Here is a 14,922-nt window from a genome sequence, read left to right as displayed (position 1 = left end):
GAATGTTTAAAATGCAATACCTGACTATTTAGTCAGGAGCACTGACCTCTTTTCTCTTAATTGTCAAATACAAAAATGACAATAGCCAACACAATAATAGCCATCTGGTATGAATGCCCTGTCTTGCATGGTAAATTATAGGTCATATAATGAAGTTGCATCTTATTTTCAACTCTCATAATAAAGTTGTGTCTGACTCGTTAATTCTTGGTATCAGAAATTCTTATATACAAGTATAGGCACCTGATTTTTTTTAAAAAGTAACTTTGGGCCCTAGTCGGTTTGGCTCAGTGGATAGAGCATTGGCCTGCGGACTAAAGAGTCCCAGGTTCGATTCCAGTCAAGGACACATGCCTGGGTTGCAGGCTCGATCCCCAGTGAGGGGCGTGAAGGAGGCAGCCAATCAATGATTCTCTTGATTCATTGATGTTTCTATCTCTCTCTCCCTCTCTTTTCCTCTCTGAAATCAATAAAAATATATTTTAAAAATAAATAAAATAAAAGTAACTTTAGAACAAAAAGAGTAGATAATTACTATTAGTATTTTTTAATAAATCCATCAAAATTATACCTATTTTTGTTAGATTGGCAAAAAATATATATTTTGGAGTGCCACAGAATTTTAGTAATTAGCCTACACTAGCATATGCCATGAGATGCAAAAGGTTGACAATCCCTACCCTAGCAATATTTGGATAACTATCACTTTAGTCAGTAGGCAATTACTCTTTCAGATTTGCCTGTAAAGGACTTAGTTGAATGTTCTTTAAAGAAAATCTCAGCCCTCATTAATTATGACTATTTCTAACTGAATTCCCAGATGATTTCATATGACCACTAAATAGTTTACATGTAATAGTTAACCTGCGAAGGTAGTCACTTTATTGGTACCATAAGATAAACCTTGGGTTTTACATGGCCATATAAATCCTGACTGAATCTAAATAAAGAATTTAGCAGACTAAATTATATTTTACCATCTGTCCAAGGAGCTAAAAATGGGAGGCAAAGGTATAGTTCTGATCTTAATTATTTCAATTGTTTGTGTGGAAAAGATATGTTTTCCATTCAGAACACATATGGCTGAACATAGTTATTATAATCTTAGTGTCATACCTCTCGAATAGCAGTACAGAACTCACTCTGAAGCACTTTCTTAAGGGATTGTAGCTTGTGCACTGGGACTTCTCCGGATTCCTGTAGTTTTTCCAGTAATTCAATGGCTCTGGCAACATCTGAGTTAAAAAAAAATCAAGTGAAAAGATCTAGAGTAACTATGCCTCATCAGCAAAGGATCATCATGCCAACTGAATAGCAACGGCAAAAATTAAGTGGAATTAACTGCAAAATCAGAATTTACAATTCATAGCTTATTGATCTAATCTTTTGATTAAAAAGTCGTTTAAATCTGTTCCACACAATTTGTAACTGAATACATCTTCTTTGATGTCATTTCATGTGTAATATTTGTCACACAAATCAGTTTGAATATTCTTTCAGAAAAAGAGCAGGAAACATGCCTTTTATTTATTCTGACACCCCGATAACCAAATGAGTCCTGTCAATTTTCTTTCTGAGATGGTTTCTCAGTTTGACTTTTCCTTAACCACACCACATTTATCACATCTGCAGTTTCACCTTTATTAGTATAACTAGAGGCCCAGTGCACGAATTCGTGCATGGGTGGGGTCCTGCCAGCCCAGGCCCAATTGGGGATGATTGGGGCTGGGCCTGTCAGGAGGAGGAGACAGTGGGAGGTTGGCCAGCTTCCCCCCTACTGGGGCCCGATCAGGGCAGGCTGGCTGGGGGTAGGGATGAAAGGCAATTGGGTGGGGGGCTGATTGGGGGTGGAGCTGGCTGTGGGGAGGGGCTGTGGGCAGTGGGCCAGCTGGCCCTGCCCCCAAATGAGGTGGGGGGGACCAATCAGGGGTCAGCAGCCAGGGGAAGAGCCGTGGGAGGTTGGCCAGCCAGCCCCACCCCCAATTGGTGTGGGGGGGCTGATCAGGGCTGGCTGGGGGGAGGGGCCACAGGTTAATCAGGGTGGTGGGGCTGATCAGGAGTGGGGCTGGCCTTGAGGAGGGGCTGTGGGTGGTGGGCCGGTTGGCCCCACCCCTGAATGAGATGGAGGCACCAATCTGGGGTCAGTAGCCAGGGGAGGGGCTGGGGGAGGTTGGCCAGCCAGCCCCACCCCGATTGGTATGTGTGTGTGGGGGGGAATCGGGAGCAGAACTGGCTGGGGGAAGGGGCCGCTGGCCAATCAGGGTGGTGGGGCCGATCGGGAGTGGGGACAGCTTGGGGGAAGGGTGGCAGGCAGTTGGCTAGCTGGCCTTCCCCCTTCCCCAACCCCGTGCACCCCCCAATCGAGCTGGTTCACTGGCCACAGTGGCTCATAGGAACTGGTCATTCCAGTCTTTGTGGTGTTCTGGTCGCTGGCTTTTTATATACTAGTATATGGGTGATTTGATTAATGTACATCTCTTAAACTTGTCTCTAAACTTCTAGAGGGTAGGAATTTATCTGGTTTGGTCATCACTGCATCCCCAGAGTCTGGTACAATTCAGTGAATAAATATTTGATAATGAATGAATTAGTTAATGGCCTCTCTCCATTTAAATACCATTGCATTATTCCAGGCCCTCACCATCATCTCTCTTCTGTCCAACTGGAATCATTTTTTCTCCTCCAGCCTCTTATGGTTCAGAAAGTGATCTTCCTAAAATAAAAATCTGATCATGTACTCACTACCAGCTTTTAGGACAGTACCAAGCAAAGGAGTTTTTAATAACAATTAATTTAAATGCTTCTCCTTCACTGAACAATATCATAGTTTACTGTATCAAGAAACATAGCATTTTATGGCCATAGCTTTAAAATTCCCAGGTTGGTTTTGCATTGCCAAGAGAAAATGATTTGATGAAAGGCCATTTTAGTAATGCTTATTGTGATCTCTTCTACTTCTGTTGCTGTATTTAGTCAATAACTCACTGAAAAGTCACTTAGGTGTTTATGTACAGAATAGAGGTTTTCTCCCCGGCTGGCTGCTAAGTGGTTAGAGCCTCAGCCCTCAGAACAAAGGGTCATGAGTTCAATTCCCAGTCAAGGGCGCGAACCCGGGTTGCAGTTTGGATCCCTGGTCTCTCTCTGTCTCTCTGTGCCTCTCTCTTTCTCTCTCCTTCTCCCTCCCTTCCACTCTCTCTATGCGAAAAATATCCTCAGGTGAGGATTCACTCACACACACACGTGCACACACACACACACACACAGACAAGAATAGAGGTTTTCAATTCCTAAATGTTTAGTTTTAGAAAGTATTCCATATCCCTTGCCATCAGATTATAAATTCAGCCAGCCAGCCAGCCACTAATTTATTTGTGTTCCTATTAGATGGGGTACTAAGTTTAACAAGAACAATAAGACACTTCCTTTCTGAACTCACTATCAAATGAGCAAGAAATATTACAGCATAACTACCTAAAATAAAATCATTATCACCTCAGAATGCAGGTGGGATTTTCATAGGTGTATGTATCTAACTGCTGGATGCCAATTCCAGCATGTTCAGCAGGGCTGAATCATCTGGAGTGGCAAGGGCATTTCCCCAAACCTGAAAAGAATGCATTAAATTGTTTGCTGCCAGACAGCTCATGGCATCTTAATCTACATGTTATTGCCTCCTACTGGCCGAACAACTGAACAGCCATAGGCTAATTCTCCCCATTCTGACAATGGACTGTGTATACAAAACCCTACCCTTTGAAGTGTATATGGCTGCCTCTCCTCAGGACAATTTGTGTTAATAAAAAGCATGGGGTCCTGAGACCAGGAGATCTTAGCTCCTTTCAGCTAGGCTCCTCTGACCCCCAAATGCCTTTCAAAATTATATTTTGTCTCTGGACTCTTACTTAAGTTACACACAGCCTCTTTCCCAGATTGCTGAAACCCTTTTTAATGCTGGAACAAGAACCCCCACATCCAACCAAAGAATGTAACCAATAAGTGATTTAAATGAAGATTTTTCCCTTGACGTATTGCCAAATGGATTGCCAATGGTGCCCCAAAGAAGCACAAATCATGAAATCAATGCTACACTGCCTTTTCAAAAGTTTGTCTGTTTGTACATAAGCTGAAAGTCAACATAGTCAATTGGACAATACCAGCCACATCCACAATCAATAAGGTACCAAGCTAAGAATTGTATGCATTTCTAATTGCACAAAAGTCTCTACACATATATGTCCTCAGATATATGAAACTATCAACATGTTTAAAAATGAGCTTTTTAAAAAGAAAATCTTGGAGAAACCAAAATGGCGGCATAGGTAAACACCGGAAATTGCTGCCTCCGACAACAACTTCAAAAATACAACTAAAAGACAGAACGGTCATCATCCAGAACCACAGGAAAGCTGGCTGAGTGGAAATTCTACAACTAGAAGGAAAGAGAAGAGCACACAGACTCAGAGGAGCTACGAAAGTAAAGTGCAGAGGTACGGAGGCTCTGGCACTCGGGGAAAGGGGCTGGCACCTGAGGACGCGGCTGTCTTTTTGAATAGGGAGGGAGTCACAAGCTCCCGACTGCTCTGAACTCCGGTTCCGGGAAATCTCTGGGGTCCCAGGGCTCATACGGGGAGAAACTGGACGGTCTGTCAGCAGGCAGAACTCGGAACTTGAGGACGGCTTTCCCTCAGAGGTGCTGGCAGCAATTACCGGGACACTGAGACACGCGGCCCCTTAGGGCAGGGCTGAGAATCAGCCATAGCTGCTTGCTCCGCCCTGTTGATTCCGAGACCCCGCCCCATCCAGGCTGCTGCAAAAGCTTTTGCATATGAATGCCCGAGTCCTTTGCAACCTGAAAATTACCTAACAAATTGCAGCTGGGCCAGACAGACCCAGAACTTCCAAGAGAAGGCCCAAGGCCCCACAGCAGCTTTCATTGCTTCACAGCTGGGCCTCATCTGGGCACCCCCAAACCCCCAAAAAAGGAAGGGGAATCTGCATATCTCTTCGTAGCTCCTGCTGGGTAACCTCAGGAAGAGGCTTAATTAGCACCTCCTTAGACCCAAGAGCCAGTGTACCCAGTGGTCAGAGAGGGACCATCCAGATTACAACTCCTCAGATTCATAAGGAACACACTCAGGGGGCAGACTCAGTGAGCACCAAAGCCCCACTGAAGCAAGTCTTGCCCCAGAAGGGTGTCTTCAGCACAGAAGTTCTCCCACTGCAGACACAACTGATTCTCACTGCCAATTGGCCTGGAGGTCAATTCCTCCCAGTGACACCTAAAACAATCAAGGCATAACTACAACAAGACTGTGCACAAAGCCCACAAGGGGGTGCACCAAGAGCGTCCACCTCAGGTAACTGGGGAGGCTGAGCCACTGGGCCCTGTAGGACACCTAGCACACAAAACCACTCTACCAACACAGGGAAGCAGACAAAATGTGAAGACAAAGAAACAGGTCACAAATGACAGAAATGGAGGACAGCAAACGACTGGATATAGAGTTCAAAACCACGGTTATAAGGTTACTCTAGAATCTTCTAGAAACCTCTGAGAAATATAGTGATACCCTCAAGGATATGAAAAAGGACCAATTAGAAATTAAGTATACACTGACTGAAATTAAGAATAATATACAGAGATCCAATAGCAGACTAGAGGATCCCAAGAATCAAGTCAAAGATTTGAAATACGAAGAAGCCAAAATCACCCAACTGGGGAAGCAAAAGGAAAAAAGAATACAAAAATGTGAAGATAGTGTAAGGAGCCTCTGGGACAACTTCAAGTGTACCAACATTCAAATTATAGGGTTGCCAGAAGAAGAGAAAGAGAATCATATTGAAAACCTATTTGAAGAAATAATGACAGAAAACTTCCCCTACCTGGTGAAAGAAATAGACTTCCAAGTCCAGGAAGCACAGAGAACCCCAAACAAAAGGAATCCAAAGAGGACCACACCAAGACACATCATCATTAAAATGCCAAGAGCAAAAGACAAAGAGAGAATCTTAAAAGCAGCAAGAGAAAAAAAGTCAGTTACCTACAAGGGAATACCCATACGACTGTCAGCTGATTTCTCAACAGAAACCATGCAGGCCAGAAGAGAGTGGCAAGAAATATTCAAAGTGATGAATAGCAAGAACCTACAACCAAGATTACTTTATCCAGCAAAGCTATCATTCAGAATTGAAGGTCAAATAAAGAGCTTCACAGATAAGAAAAAGCTAAAGGAGTTCATCACCACCAAACCAGCATTATATAAAATGCTGAAAGGTATTCTTTAAGAAGAGGAAGAAGAAAAAGGAACTCTTACCATTTGCCACAGCATGGATGGAACTAGAGAGCATTATGCTAAGTGAAATAAGCCAGTCAGAGAAGGATAAATACCACATGATCTCACTCATTTGTGGAATATAATGAACAACATAAACTGATGAACAAGGACTGATCCAGAGACAGAGAGGCATTGATTGGACTGTTGGGCCTCGGAGGGAAGGTAGGGGAGGGTGGGGGTGAAGGGGAAAGATCAACCAAAGGACTTACATGCAAGCATATAGGTCTAACCAATGGACACGGACAACGGGGGGTGAGGGCATGAGTGGGGGGGGGTGGGGGTAGGGGGTAACGTGAGTATAAGGACACATATGTAATATCTTAATCAATAAAAAAAATATTAAAAAAGTAAATAAATAAAAGAGAAAAAGAAAAAGAAAATCTTGAAACTAGCTCTTCTCTGCCTATACTCCATATTTCCACACCCAACCTGTCTTCCAAGCTAGGCCATGGCATCCTTTCTCACATTCACCCCCACAAGCAGTTAGTCAGTAAGTGCTATAGATTTTATCTCAAAAATGCTTTTTGAACAGAGCCCCTTTGATTCATCACTTCAGGGAAGCCTTTATTATTTTTTACCCATAGTACTAAAACATCTCCTAACTGTTCTTTAAATCAATCTTTTCTTTTTCAGTCCATCCTCCACACTGCTTCCAGAATGATTGTTCTGGATGATAAACCTCATTATTCTACTCCCCCGTATAAAACCTTCTCTGGCTTCCCACTGCCTCCAGGATGAAGTTCAGACCACTTAGGGTTGCACACAAGACCCTTAACAACGCCTCTTCTGACTCACCTCTAGAATCCTCCTCCTGCCCATCTTATACATTGGCCACCCAAAAGTTTTGTTATTCTAGGATATGCCACGGAATCCCATGCCTCTATGGCTCTGTACATATCAGCCCCTGTTCTTGGAATGCAATTTATTCATTCATCTAGGAGTGTTAGGAACTGTGCTGTGTGAAGGACACACAGTGGTAAAGGAGTCAGCCAATTGCTCTTGCTTTCATGGAACTTACAGATTTAAGGGGTCACAGACATGCAATAAAGAGAGTGTGTGCTATAAAAGAATTGCTGCAAGTTAGTGCATGGACATATAATAAAGACATTTATCATCAACCATGAGATCAGACCTCTTTGTGGCAGTAACAGCAGCTAAGCAGAGTTTAGGTAGGAGGTGCAGGTGGGAAAAAGGGAAGAATGTTCCAGGAAAATAAATGCAAATTGAAGTCTTGTCAAGAGAGTGTGGGCGTTCAAAGAACTGATAGGAGTTAGTATGGCTGAAATTGAAACCAGGGCAAGAGTAGCAAGAGATGAGGTAGAGAGAAATCACATCATGAGGGTGCTTTAGGTCGTGTTGGGAAGACTTGGCTTAAATAGCATCTCCTTAGGCATGTCTTCCCTGTTTTTCCAAGGCAGATTTAGTTGCTACCATATCTGTATTCCTACAGGTCTTTGTTCACTCACCCATTGTAATAATTCTCTCTGCAATACCTGTTTGCAAAAAAAAAAAAAAAAAAAAAAAAAAAGATACCCGTGCAAATCTATAAGCCTCTTGAGGTATCAGGAACAATATTATATTTGTCATTGTATCCATAGTTTAGTGCAGATTACTTATAAGTATTAGGTGTTTGGTACACATTTGGTGAATGAATGATTAATGAATGAGACTGGTTCAGAAAGGCAAGGATTAGAGCAGTGGTTCTCAACCTTCTGGCCCTTTAAATACAGTTCCTCATGTTGTGACCCAACCATAAAGTTATTTTCATTGCTACTTCATAACTGTAATGTTGCCACTGTTATGAATCATAATGTAAATATCTGATATGCAGGATGGTCTTAGGCGACCCCTGTGAAAGGGTCGTTCGACCGCCAAAGGTGTCGCAACCCACAGGTTGAGAACCGCTGGATTAGAGATTTATGTGTAGTCATATAAATTCTCATGAGATCATACCTAACAGCCTTGGTCTAAACTGGCTTGGATCTAGTGTGGGGAAACCCTGAATCTGTAGGCTAAAGGGTATTGAATAAGTACACTTGGGGAAGTTCAGAAAAGTTCAAAACCTGATAGTCATCAGTTTTTAACCTTGGCTGCACACTAAAATGATCTGGAGTGCATTTAAAAATGATTAATGCCTACGACCCACCCCAAACAAACTGAAACAGAATATTCGGAACAGTGTGTTCTCACCCTGGCTGTAGATATATTGGCATCACCTGAGAAGCAATAAAAACCATAGATCCCTTGGGTCCCACCCCCGGAGGGTCTGATGTGATTGGCACAGGGTGGAGTCTGGGCATGAGGCTTTTAAAAGACGTCCAGGTGATGCTAAAGTTCAGCCAAGGTTGAGAACCCCTGGCTAGTTGACATGGCTATTTTTATAGCCTTGATGTGATTCTAATGCGCAGCCAGGGTTGAGAAGCTCTGGTACAGATTAATGGCTCTAAATCATGAATGTGCCCAAGAATAATCTAGGTGAACTTATTAAAATGTAGGTTCCTGATACCTCAGCTCCACTTTAGAGAGATTGATTCAGGAGGTGTGAGGATAAGGCTCAACATTTTGCCTTTCAAACAGATGCTTGGTGATTCTGAAGTTGTTGGTTCACAGACCCCATTAGTAGAGAACGTAAACGAAATGATCTCTCAGCCCCAGCATTACAGGAAGTCGTGTTGCATTTTCTGTTATTCTTTAATACCCTACGCTACAGGATACTGAATGGGATTCTTCCAGGAGAATAATGAAAAGCCCGTGAATAAAAGTAATTAGTGCTAGTTACTGTCCACATTCAAAACCAGTATTCCTTAGCAAAGGCTGCTCATTCGAATCACTTGTGGAATTCTTAAACCAGCCTGCTCCTCCAGGCCAATTAAATAAAAATTTCTAAAAGTGGGATCTAGTCATCAGTTATTTTTTTATAGCTTCCAGATGATTCCTATGACCATCCAAAGTTGAGAAATATCGTTCAAAAAGAGCCATCAAGGAAACCAGACACACCCCATTAAGACTTATTAAAAGCTGGGCCAGCCCTGTGACATTATACCATAGGCTTTTTCCAATCCTTATAAACACATAATTGTGAGATGAAAGAAAATTCATGGGGAATTGCTAAGTCATTAACTTGGACAGCGTACTAGGTCTTTTGCTTCCCTTCTATCAACTAAATGAGAAGTGTTCCACCAGAACCCATTGTAGCCATTGAGGGTGCCTGCAAGAAGGGAGACAAGAATCTCTTTCCTGGGTGCACAGGCAGTGGACTTGAACTGCCTTCCTCTCTGCCCATCTGATCAGAGGCACAGAACTGAGGAGCAATGCTCACTTGGGCCTGAACCAACTTTGCTTGTACCCACCCAAGGGTTATGGGATAGACAGCAGTTGCTAAAAGGCCAAAAGAAGTCTGAAAACCAAAAGTGATTTTTAGGTCCCTCCAGCCCAGACCTGGCTGGTGCTGCAAACAAAGAGGTGGTGAGTGACAAACTGGGTGTGAGACGGCAGTTTTCAATGGAGTTCTGATTCCCTTTAGGTCTGTACAAGTGCCAGAAATCTGCAAGGCCTGGACCTGGGAGGCAGCAAAAGAAGCCTTTGAATCAGCAAAGTACTTGTTCTTAAACGACTGCAATAAAGTGTGTGGAGTTTATTTGTGAGTTCCCTTAAGGTTCTTATTCAGAACTTCCTTACACTTATTTTATGAAACTATCAAATCTGGTTACTGACATATAAGTCTGGGTTTGCTAGTACAGCTCAGATTAAAAGAAATATTAGATAAGGACTGGGGAGACTGATTTACAAACACAACAGAGCATGAAGTTCTCGGAAACCAAACTCCGCTTGTCTGCCAATTCTCCGGTTCATACCTCTACCATTTATCCCATTATTTAAGGAAAATACTTGGCTATTACCCTTGACTCCTCTCTTACACTCTGCATTCCATTAATCCTCAATTCTAAAAGCAACAACAACAATACACTTGTATTTAATGTCTATGAAGCAAGGGTCATTGTATGCTAAAAGCTTTACATCTTCTAACCATTTTATCCTTAAAACCCACGTTATGCAATGAAAAAAATTGAGGCTTATAGACAATTTAAGTATCTTGTTAATAAATAGGAGATCTGGCATCTGAATCTAAGTGATTCTAAACCATGTGCCTTTTATTTTCATACCCATCACAGTTTTTCTTTTAGCAGCCTTTCCCTTCAACATTCAGTACTTTTATAATAGCTCTGTGCTCTGCAGGCTTTTGGTCAGATGCTGAGCTCTTAATCCTTCTTCCCTCAATAATGATTAACCCCTATTCCATTTACTGGTACAGGCATACCTCTGAGATATTGCGGGTTAGGTTTCAGAACTCCTGCAATAAAGCAAGTATCACAACGAAGTGAGTCATAATCTTTTTGTTGATGGAAGTCCTTGTCTTCAATTTGTAAAAATGCCAGTTGCTTAATGTGCAAAACTGAAGTGCAGGAAAACAAGGGAGAGCTGTACACCCCTCTCAGTTGGTACTCCCTGGTCATCGGAACCACCTGGAGAGCTCTCACATGATATGAACAGTTCTCAGATTTGTCTATCTACTGGAATAACCTGGGAGTACTGGGAAAATACAAATGAAAAACAAATACCTAGATCCTTCCCACCTATATTTCTGATTTCATTGTCCTGAGCTATGGCCTGGACATTAGAATTTTCAGAGCTCCCAGTGTTCATAAAGTGTGGTTCTCTTGAGAAGCACTGATATGGACTCTCAAAGCACACCCCGAGGATACTAGCAGCAATGCTACTCATAATCCTAATTGCTGTCACATGTAGTGTTTAGTGGGCCATTGATCTAAACATGTTCCTTCTCTTAACAGCACTATGAAGTAGGTACTATTATTATCCCCATTTTATATAAAAGGAAAATGAGACCCATGGAGTTAAAATGACTTCTCCAAGGAAAGAGCTAGTAAGTTGTACAGCTAGGATTTGAATTTTGGCATTATGGCTCTAGAATCTGGGCTGTATATGAGATGTGGCTCAGGAATCCATATCCTTCAAATCATTCCCAGCATCTGTTCTCCAAGGTTATACACAGAGATTAAGTGAATCTGACCAACAAATCCTTGCTTGAAGGCTGGAAATAGTGATTCTCAACTTTTAGTCAACATAAAAATTTAACTTGGGACCATTTACTGAAAATTGAGATTTTAAAAAAAGAAGCAGCATCCCTGGCTGGTGTGGCCCAGTTGGTTGAAAGTGGTTGCATGCAACAAAAGCCTGCAGATTCCATTCCAGGTCAGGGCACAAGCCTAGGTTGCAGGTTCAGTCCTCTGGTTGGGGCATGTATGAGAGGCAACCAATCCATGTTTATCTCTCACATCAAAATCTCTCCCTCTCTCTCTCTCTCTCTCTCTCTCTTTCTCTCTCTCTTTCTTTCCCTCCCTCCCTCCCTCTCACTCTAAAATCAATAAACACATCCTTGGGTGAAAATTTTGAAAAAAGAAGCAGAAGAAACTGAACATGGAGCTTGAAATCTGCTTTTACTGGTCATCTCAGGTGGTCCTGATGCAGTAAGTGGCTCACAAATGCACGTCTCAGGGCACTGACAGTTCATTATGTGACCCAGAACAAAGGAAGTCTATGGCCATCATCTATTCAGTACTCACTTGCCTTATTTAGATCATCTTATTAAGTTCTTACAAGTGTATGAAAGGATTTCTACTGTTTCCATTTTATAAAGTAAAAATAAAAAATAACTACAACTAAGGTTCAGAAAGATGAATTATCTGCCCTAAGGCTATACATCTAGTAAATAGTAGGGCCAGCACTCAAAACCAGATGTGTTTGACTCCAATGCCCATGTTTTCATTTATTTATCTATTCTGTCCCAGAAAACAGATGAAAGATAAAACAATACAGGTATGGGAAATTTACTTTTTAAATATAGCATCATGATCATTGTAAGCTGGGGAAAACAGTCATAATAGTGCCCAAAGCCCCCAAAGGTAACTCTTCAACATCTTTTGTTATCACATTGAAAAATCATCAATCATCATCAATTGCTTATGATGGTAAGGTAATGTATTTTGGAAAATTTTTCTTTAAAACAGGTTGAACACTGTAACTAGAAACAACAATAAAATATTGCAACTTAAATGAGATGAGCTTCCAGATATCAGGAAGAGTCCAATTATCATCTCTTTCCTTAATGATAAATTTTAATTAACTTGGTTGGCATTTAGACTGCCAAATTGAATCCATGACTCATCCAAATCTGGAATTTAGATGAAGATGGAGCTGGCCACTTAAAGCATATTGTTCACTAATTTCATAAAAATATTATTAGATACAATATAAATTATTTGACCCAAAGCCAGAGAAAACCGTAGTATTCTTTGCTTTCTTCTACTGCAAAAGCTAGAAAGCAAATGTACTTCTCTTTCTAGACTCCTTTGCAATTTGGCCAAGTTGTTACAAGTGTAAAGTGTCATTGGGTATGACTTCCAGGAAAGCTTTTTCTTTTCTTTATTCATTGAATTTATTGGGGTGACATTAGTTAATAAAATTATATAATTTTAGATATTCACCTGAATATTCTCCTTCCAGGAAAGCTTTTTAAATGGACAAACTGCTGGCCTATGTCTTCAGCATTTTGATCTTTGCACCTTTCCTGTTTCCCTATTCTCTTGCCAGCTACGTCATCTTAAAGTGCCCAGAGGTGAAAGAGCCATTTTGTGATTATGACAATGATGATTACATGCTAAGAAAGGTGGAGCAGGAAGAAGGAAGGCCCTTACTGTAATCACTGAGCTGTTACCTTATACTAGCCTTGAACTGTGCAACCCCATGATTCTTATCTATGTGACAAATACATGCTTTACTATTTGATTTTCTGTGGCTTGCAACCAAATACAAGCTGACACAAGAGCACATGACTTTAAAGGCACTACTTTAGGCAGCTGTGATAACTAGTCGCAAATGGTGGTCCTTTGATTACGTGGTCATGGGAAGCCTCTTGAGAAGGTAACATTTGGACTTAAATGTTGAAAAGGAGCCACAGTCATATGACAGTCCAAAGGAGAATGATCCAAAGAGGATAGTCAGGGCAAAGACCCCACAGCGAGAGGAGCAAGCTTAGATTTAGAAGAATAGATAAAACCAGGGTCAGTGGAACATGATGAGTAAAGCAGAGAGCAATAGCAACAGTGGCATGCTGGTAACTGATTAACAATCAGCTCTCCTAAATAAATAAAAAAGCAAAAAAGCACTGATTTGTAGTATTTGCTGATTTCTGTAGTATAAACATGCCCACCGTGGTCTGTTTCAAGCTACCAATATGATATCACTGGCTTGCAAAATTCCTCACTATTTGACAATAAGTTTTTAAACCAGAAGGCACCAGACCCAGCACTCCACTAGATAGAAGGCAAAGTTTGAGAAGTAAACAGGGCCAGGTTTTGTGTAAATATTTCATAAGAAGGTTATAGTTTAGTACACTTGCTAAAGAAAGCCATTGAAGAGATTTTACCAGAGATATGACATCATCTGATTCACATTTTATAAATATTAGCATGACTGTTGTTGGGATCATGAATTAAAGTAGACCAACGGTATACACAGGAGACCAGCAGGGAAGAGGGTTATTGCACTGGCATTGGCAAATGATGGTGGAAGCCAGACTGGAATGGTGGCAGTGGGGAGGGCAATGCATGAACGGCACAGATGGGCAGAAGAAGAATCATCACCCTGAGGGTGCACAGCTACATGATGAGGCCTCAATAGGATGCTTCTTAAGCAGAAAAGGATTTATTAGTAATACAGTCACATGCCTTCGTGTTTCATCAGTAATTGTGGCTGTTGCTTTACTTATACTCAAATGATGGCAACAAATTTATTGTTGACACTATTATAGATGTCCCCATTTTGCCCCCTATAACTGCCCCCCCCCCCCCAGCCCTGGCCTCTCTTCCCTCTGGCCATCACCACACTATTGACCGTGTCTATGGGTTACACATATATATTCTTTGGCTAAATTTAATAAGTAGCAAGAATAATCATCACCCTGAAGACAAAATTATTTTTAAAAAATAATAAGAGGGTAGCACTTTCCCCTGTTATTCTCTCCCTGTCCATATAAAATCCATTCATTCGGGGTCAATATAGAATTATATATAATGTTTTATCACTGCACCAAATAGTTGGATAATATGGGTGTAAACCTGAAAGTCAAAGAGACCTGGGAAATAAAATGTGGCAACACTGACTTTATATAGTCACCATGAGGTATAAATGGGAATGTAATTTAATGAGATTTTAATAGAGTGTCTGGCATCCTATATAATAAAAGGCCAATATGTAAATTGACTGAATGGCAGAACAACCGGCCAGTATGATATGCACTGACCACCAGGGGGAAGACGCTCGATGCAGGAGCTTCTCCCTGGTGGTCAGTGCACTCCCCCTATCAGAAGCCTAGTTCATGGCTGGTGAGCACAATGGTGGTGGCAGAAGCCTCTCCTGCCTCCATTGCAGCTCTAAGGATGTCCAACTGCTGGCTTAGGTCCACTACCTACAGGGCTGAGGGACTCCCCCCGAATAAAAGAATTTCATG

The 14,922-nt window shown here is 41.6% G+C and overlaps 1 protein-coding gene across 2 annotated transcripts in view; it reads right to left on the bottom strand.

The window, feature by feature from the left end:
• LIN7A (lin-7 homolog A, crumbs cell polarity complex component) overlaps nt 1-14,922 on the bottom strand; it is a 151,551-nt gene that overhangs the window by 96,577 nt on the left and 40,052 nt on the right. For both annotated transcript variants that reach the window (XM_070409659.1, XM_070409658.1), the window contains exon 2: nt 1,117-1,235. In XM_070409659.1, coding sequence (XP_070265760.1) covers nt 1,117-1,235 — 119 coding nt within the window. The remainder of the gene's footprint in view (nt 1-1,116; nt 1,236-14,922) is intronic.

This window comes from Myotis yumanensis, unplaced genomic scaffold (assembly GCF_028538775.1).
Source record: "Myotis yumanensis isolate MYYU_CA2020_CCGP unplaced genomic scaffold, mMyoYum1.0.hap1 SCAF_3, whole genome shotgun sequence".
NCBI classification, from domain to species: domain Eukaryota; kingdom Metazoa; phylum Chordata; class Mammalia; order Chiroptera; family Vespertilionidae; genus Myotis; species Myotis yumanensis.
The sequence above is the reverse complement of the archived record's forward strand: the minus strand, read 5'-3'. Positions and strand labels throughout refer to the sequence as shown.